This window comes from Sorghum bicolor, chromosome 2 (assembly GCF_000003195.3).
Source record: "Sorghum bicolor cultivar BTx623 chromosome 2, Sorghum_bicolor_NCBIv3, whole genome shotgun sequence".
NCBI classification, from domain to species: domain Eukaryota; kingdom Viridiplantae; phylum Streptophyta; class Magnoliopsida; order Poales; family Poaceae; genus Sorghum; species Sorghum bicolor.
This window is the reverse complement of record NC_012871.2, coordinates 60,844,593-60,851,981: the sequence shown is the minus strand read 5'-3', so window position 1 is coordinate 60,851,981 and position 7,389 is coordinate 60,844,593. Positions and strand designations below refer to the sequence as shown.

The window sequence follows — 7,389 nt, the reverse complement described above, 5'->3', positions numbered from 1 at the left end:
TTTTGGCTACCTTTTTCCATGTGAAATTGGTAAATCGGGTGTGATGAGAAATTTTTGGTAACAATTGTTTTTCAAAATTAAAATAGTAAATTGGAAGTAATGATCTTTTTTGGTCCTAACTTTTTTCATTTTGAATTTAGAACGGTAAAACAATCATCAGGACTACACTATTCATATAATTCTCTCTTCGAACCTGATGCATGTGTACTCGTGTGGCTCACCTCAGACTTTTTCAAATTCATAATAAATGCACATAATAAACATCAATTTTTTGAATTAATCTGTTGTCAATTTTTCATATGGGATTATATTTATTTGATTTCAGGTTGGACCAAACTCATTTAAATTTACAAAAATTGTACAATCATCGAGTAATAAATTGTACGTCTCGTTACAACACACTGATATATTTTGCTAGCTTAAGAAAAAAAAATGTACTCCATACACAACGTATTATCTTTTATTACGATTTACACTCGTTTGGCTGCGATCCATGAGTAAAAACCGACAAAGCGACACCACCAGCAGCAATAAAACACACGAGCAACAAGCGTACACACAGAGCAGCAAGCCAGCACCACAAGATCGACGCCCTAGCTATATATACTGAAGAGTGAAGAGACGCACGCGCACGCATCAAGCCTCCGAGTAGAGGTGTGCCGGGAGCTTGGGCTCGACGACAGCCTCGAGCGGGAACTTGCGCGGCGTGGACAGGCCGAAGATCTCCTCCATGCTGAGCTCCTCCTTGGTCACGCCGTCGGGGAGGCTCCACGCGAAGCCGTGCAGCAGGTTAGCGAGGCTCACCTGGATGACCTTGAGGCCGAGGCTGTACCCGGGGCACATCCGCCGGCCGGACCCGAACGGCAGCAGCTCGTAGTCCTGCCCCTTCACGTCGAGCTTGCTGCCGAGGAACCGCTCCGGCATGAATTCCTCCGGCGCGTCCCACAGCGCGGGGTCGCGGCCGATGGACCACACGCTGACGAGCACGCGCGTGCCCGCGGGGATGTCGTAGCCGGCCACGGTCGTGTCCTCGCGCGCAAGGCGGGGCACCAGCAGCGGCGCCACCGGGTGCAGACGCATGGTCTCCTTGACGACGGCGTCGACGTAGGGGAGGCTGGGCATGTCCTTCTCTGTCACCCAGCGGCCGCGGCCGATGACGCGGTCCAGCTCCTCCGTGGCCTTGGCGATCACCTCGGGCTTCTTGAGGAGCTCCGAGATGGCCCACTCCACCGTGACCGCCGAGCTCTCCGTGCCACCGGCGATGAGGTCCTGCACGTGCCATTCATTTCGAGATGGTGGTACACACAGTGAGATCCTTTCGCTCCATGACAAGCTATGTGCACGAGGAAACTAATTAAATCGGTATAGCTCATCAAAGTAGGGGTAAGTGAACAGGAAAGGAACAAATGTTCACTGCAACACATGCCAACATTTTTATGTGGCATCGAATGTTTCAGTTGAGTTTCATCCAAATAAAAAATGTTGCAGTTGAGCAAGAGGGAACGATGCTATGTGGCCGTATCTGTCAGTGTATCTGTCAGTTCACACTTGTCTATTGTACAGTAGAAAGTTTTAAGCACTTGGTAATGCATTTGGTGGGATGTATCTATCAGCTAGCTGCTAGCCCAAGGTCCAAGCTTGTTGTTCTTAATGAAACGCCTGTCAAGGCAAGTTGGTGAAAAGAAATCAGCAAGCCCCAGCCTCAGAGCAGTTCAGACAAACGGTCAAACTAACGGTCAGTGGATCACTCGCAAGGATCTCAAAGGTTCTTCAGAGGTTTGGATAAACAACGGAGTCTGGCAGGTTTAAAATAAACACTGTATTCATTAGCTATACGTGTTTTCGCCCTTCCGATGATGATCTGGCCATGTGTTCCTACTTCCTACGAAAATTAATTTTTTGTCACTGTCTACTTCAACTAATCTGGACAGCGTGTATTATTGAAGTTGTTTAACTATGTGACTACACACTGGTAAGTGGTAACGTGCTACACTACACACGGTCCTGATCTGAAATGACCGTGTTTGCAGATATGCTCTCGCAAGTAAATCAGGACCAACAGATATGATTCAGAATATACTAGAAAACAGAATGACTCACCTGGGTAAAAGCCTTGACACTTTCCCTGTCGAGCTCAACCTCAAGCGTAGGGTCGTCGGCGATCTGCAGCAGCACGTCGACCATGTCCTTGGCGACGAAGCCCTTGCCCTCGCGCAGCCGCCGCTGGTTGTGCTCCTCCACGACGTGCTCCAGGAACCGATCGAACATCTTGCCGAGCTTCTTCATCCGCTTGATGTACCCCTGCAGGTCCATCCAGTCGAGCCACGGGATGGAGTCGCCGATGTTGAGCACGCCGTTGAGCAGGAACAGCTCGTCCAGCATCCACTTGAACTCCTCTGGGGTGGTCACCGACCCGGCGGCCGCCTCCTCCCTGTCCAGGTACTTCTTGCCGAGCACCATGCGCGTGATCACGTTCAGGCTCACCGTGGACAGGTAGTCCTTGAGCATGACGGCGCGGCCGGAGCCGGAGGCGGAGTTCAGGTCGCGCAGCAGCGCGCGCACCTCGGCGGCGCGGATGTACTCGTACGACTCGAGCCGCTTGACGCTGAAGAGCTCGGTGAGGCACATCTTGCGCGCCTGACGCCAGTAGGCGCCGTAGGGGGACCAGGTGATGTCGCGGTAGTTGTAGGTGGTGTACTTGCCGGCGGCGGTCTTTGGGCGGTCCGTGAACACCACGTCGTGGGTCTTGAGGAAGAACTTGGCCATGTCCACCGACGAGCCGACCACCACGGGGAACGACCCGAACCGGAGCTGCATCAGCGGGCCGTACTTCCTGGACAGCTCGTGGATGGAGCGGTGAGGGAGCGCGCCAACCAGGTTGAGGTTGCCGATGATCGGCCACGGCTTGGGGCCGGGCGGGAGGTTGTACACGCGGCGGCTGCGGCGGCGGCCGATGATGGCCTTCAGAAGCATCACGGTGGCGAGCACCACGCCGAGGAAGGACGCCCATGGCGGAAGCTCCATAGGAACGATCGAGGTAAGGCTACTAGAAGCTGCTGCAGCGATGACACCTACACAGACGGCTTGACGGCGTTGATACTGATGCACTGATGGTAAAGTTTGGAAGTGGCTGTTCAAGTGACTGGTGAGATGTGGCGGGTGCGCACAGGTTTTTTATAGGCCGGCGAAGCCGCGAAGGGGTGGAAACGCGTGGGCTAATGGGAAAGGACCTGGAAATAAGAGGGGGCGACTTGAGGTAAAACTTGACGAGGGAGCGAGCGGCAACGAGGGTCGTCTCCTGGTCCCGGGAAAACCTGCTTGTGCAGCTATGGCTTTTGTGGTGGACACGGAATCTGCAAGTACAACTATTTGTTCGTGAAACACTCGAGCTATTTCCCATCAGTGTTTTCTCCTTAGGCCTTCCACAATGGTGGCTTAAGTGCAGCCACAAAGGAGAGAGAAAAATTGGTATTAGGCCTTGTGTTTAGTTCGCAAAACAATAAGTGAACGTTCTTGCTCTAGTTCCACTGTAATATGTGGTTTCCACTTTACCGACTCAAAAAAATAAAAATAAAAAAGTAGAATGGTGAACGTTCTTGCTCTAGTTCCAATTGATTAAAAAAGTTTTGTTTATTCACTTGTTGAAGGGACGTTGGAGACGACGATGGATAGTTTATTCGGCCTTGTTTAGTTCACTCTAAAAACCAAAAAGTTTTCAAGATTCTCCGTCACATTGAATCTTGTGGCATATGCATGAAATATTAAATATGGACGAAAACAAAAACTAATTACACAGTTTAGCTGTAAATCACGAGACGAATCTTTTGATTCTAGTTAGTCTATAATTTGATAATATTTGTCACAAACAAACGAAAATGCTACAGTACCGAAAAATTTTCACTTTTCGAAACTAAACAAGGCCTTCGTTTATAGGTCCCTTCTAATAACTAGCACCAGTTCTATCTACTTTTGCACTTGCACACTGTGGCTTTGCTAGCTGGTACTCCATCTAGGCCTTGTTTAGTTCCTGAAAAATTTTGCAAAATTTTTCAGATTCTCCGTCACATCGAATCTTTAGACGCATGCATGAAGTATTGAATATAGATGAAAATAAAAACTAATTACACAGATTGGTCGGAATTGACGAGACGAATCTTTTAAGCCTAGTTAGTCCATGATTGGACAATATTTGTCAAATACAAACGAAAATGCTACAGTGTCCATTTCCCAAAAAATTTTAGAACTAAACAAGGCCCTACTATATTTTGACCCACAAAATTTTCTAGCTGCACTAGCTAATTGTGGATGACCTTATGAGTCTGTTTGCTGGTCTTAAAATGTATGGCTCAAAATAATGTTCGCTAATTTATTATAAAAGAAAAAAATTGTTGGCTGGTAGAAAAAATACGGCTTATAAGATAAATTCGCCGTTTGAAAGGCACATATTAAGTTTAAAACCTCTAGAAATAGGCCTGTAAGTTTTTCCGACCTGGGTTGGATTTTGTTGTTTGGATGACTCGTCAGCCTATAAACGTCCTATTTCACATTAAATATACTAGCAAAACATGCCCGTGCGTTGCAACGGGGCGTACAATTTATTATTCGATGATTATACACTTTTTGTAAATCTTAAATGAGTTTGGCCTAATCTTAAATAAAATAAATATAATCTCATATGAAAATTTGACAAGAGATTAAATCAATTTAATGACTATGGTTTGTATTTATTATGACTTTATAAAAAGGTTGAAGGTGAGCCACACATCTACACAAAGCATTATGAATAGGACAAATAGTGCAGTGTTAAGGAATGTTTTACGGTTCCAAACTCAAATTTGGTAGAATAGCAAAGGAATTGTACAGTCCAGGACCAACCAAACACTATCAAAGTGACGTAGTACACACACGTAAGCAATTTGGCGATGGTTCTCTTGGGAATTCCTTCGCACGTTCTTCCTAACACAAAGCCGCTGAAAGAAACATTAGAGAGAAAGGTTCAGGATCAGACTCATACTTTGCTTTTAATCACACCCAGTTCTAACCTGAGTGCTATTCAAAGAGATAATCACATCCAATTCCAAACAATGAGTACTACTTAAAAATGTCTCAAAAAATTAATGCCTTTTCTTACTTCAGGACTTCAAAAGGGATGATGTGTAAAAGCTATCCCTGTGATAAGGAAAATAATTAACAAAATCCTTATAGGCTTATAGGAAGAAAATAAACTATGTCAATACTATCACTTAAGACAACGAAATAAAATTAGATTCATATAAGGTCCACACAATGGGAACACGAAACAAAATTAACAGCCAATGTCGTTGAGTCATCTTGCCAATTAATTTGTTTCAACTTTACCAACTAAACCATAAGTAAAGATTGTATGTAGTATGTACTGAATAATGCTGGTGGCCTCGAAATTAAAAGAAGATTTATTTTGTAAGCTACTGCTTTGAAAATAACTGCACAATGCAATCTTGAATACAGAGATGGGTTCTGCATTGCCGAGCAGCTGCTGCTTCTAAAACACTGAACTGATGCTACTGTTCTGGCAAACTAAGAGAAAAAGAAAAAGACAGGAACACGAGCTAAAGAAAATAATTCTTGGAGGAAAACACAATTACAGATCAAAGCAGTCGATAGTATTGAAAGAATTCGACTGAACTGAACAGGATCCTTCTAGCCTGACAAAACTACAAATGACTCAAGCAACTTGCTGCTCCTCTGAACTGAACCCAAGCAGTTATGCTGTTATACTCCTTAGGAAATTGAAGTTGCAGAGCAGTAGGTACAGAACAGTTGTTCTAGAACTTAGGACAAACCTGAAAATAACAGCCATTGAGTAAGCATTTTCGAAAGATCAGCCATTGAGTAAGCAGGGTTCCTATCTCCCACTCAGATAATGAGAACACCTGCGCATAGCATAGCATTGAATTACATCAAACAAGTTAGTGTAAGCACATTAAATGAATACAAAGAATCAGCAGGCTTGTCGCAAAATTTACAAAAACATACAGCAGGCAAGCTATATGAAGCAGGAAAGATCACAGAGGATCCAAATGGATGGAACCCATGGGCCATAATACATGCCATCGCTTTCATGGTCAGAGTGACGAAGCAGTAACTATATTACAAAGAAGCAACAATGCAGCTAATTGAAACGTGAGCATCTAAATTGTTAGAACATTTATTTTCAGCATAAGAAAAACAAGCTGAATTTGTAGCTACGCTGCAAATATCTGCTCTTCTTTCCCCATACCCGATGGATTAGCTCAGCTCAAATTGGTTGGTTGGGTCTCAAAAATCAAAAAGGAAACCAAGAGCTGAGGCAATTGGAGCATACCTGCTTGCGCGTCCAGTCGTATTGTCGTGTGGCCACGGCGGGCGCGAACTGCAGCAGCACATATCCCTCCTTGGCCACCTTGTACGCCCCAGACTACAAGAACTCGCACACGCAAGCATCATTAGCGCAACACATGTAGGGAACAATGTCAGAAACAACGAGAAGCCCCAATCCAACCTCCTCTACCTACATCGAGCGGCACGAACTACGGCGGCCTGGGGTCGAACGAGAGCGCGGCCTTACCCTTGTAGATGGTGTAGCTGGTGAAGACCCTCCCGTTCTGCACACTGTTGGGGGCCGCCCGTTACCGCTGCCGTTCCCGCGCGGCGGGGCCCGGGGGTTGAAGTAATCGGAGTGGCGCGGGACGCGACGGGGCACGCGGGAACCACGACGGCGGCCTTCCTGGTGGAGGCAACGCTAGATCCCGCGCCAGTACCCTGTACTACGCTGCCAACCTCAAGCGGGTGGCCGTAGGGGGCCCAACACGCCGTTGCCAACCGGGAGGGAGGAGGTGTCCAATAGCTGCCGTTCATGGGTCGCGTCACTGCCGACGAAGAAGAGCGCGAGGAAGCACGAGGGGGCGGTCGCAGCAGCGGCACCATGTGCGGAGGGCGCGGCGGCGGCGTGGCCGAGTGCGAGTGGTGAAGGCACGGGTTGAGGAAGGAGATCGCCTACGGAGTGGATCAGAACCCTGACTTCTTTCTTTTTGATGGAGGGTTGATGCGCGAGGGAGGCCAGGAGACAGACGAAAAAATTCCACACCAAAAAAAGGCTGAAATTTTGCCTCTTTAGTATTAGGTATAGATAGATATGTATAAAATATTAAATATAGATTATTTACGAAAATAAAAACACAACTACAGAATAATTTTACGAGACGAATATTTTAAGTTTAATTATTTCATAATTGAACACTAGTTATTGAATAAAATAAAAATATTATAGTATATGTCAAACTTTAACACATCGTGGGGAAACCATTGGAAAATAAAACAGATATAAATATCGGGGCACCTCCATTCGCTCAGCTCTCGTTCGTCTCGGCG

The 7,389-nt window shown here is 46.3% G+C and overlaps 1 protein-coding gene and 1 pseudogene across 1 annotated transcript; both read right to left on the bottom strand.

Moving 5' to 3' along the window:
- Window positions 341-3,159, bottom strand: LOC8062747 (cytochrome P450 71A1). Its single transcript, XM_002460229.2, has 2 exons — window positions 2,101-3,159; window positions 341-1,269 (listed from the first exon to the last, which is right to left on the bottom strand). Exons 1-2 carry the CDS (start codon window positions 3,022-3,024, stop codon window positions 637-639), a joined length of 1,557 nt encoding a protein of 518 aa, XP_002460274.1. The 5' UTR covers window positions 3,025-3,159; the 3' UTR covers window positions 341-636.
- LOC110432463 lies at window positions 4,695-7,082 on the bottom strand (annotated as a pseudogene).

Coding starts and splice junctions, on each gene's coding strand:
- LOC8062747 (XM_002460229.2), bottom strand. CDS start 3,024: ATGGAGCTTCCGCCATGGGCGTCCTTCCTCGGCGTGGTGCTCGCCACC. Junction 1,270..2,100: donor GTGTCAAGGCTTTTACCCAG/GTGAGTCATTCT, acceptor TGGCACGTGCAG/GACCTCATCGCCGGTGGCAC.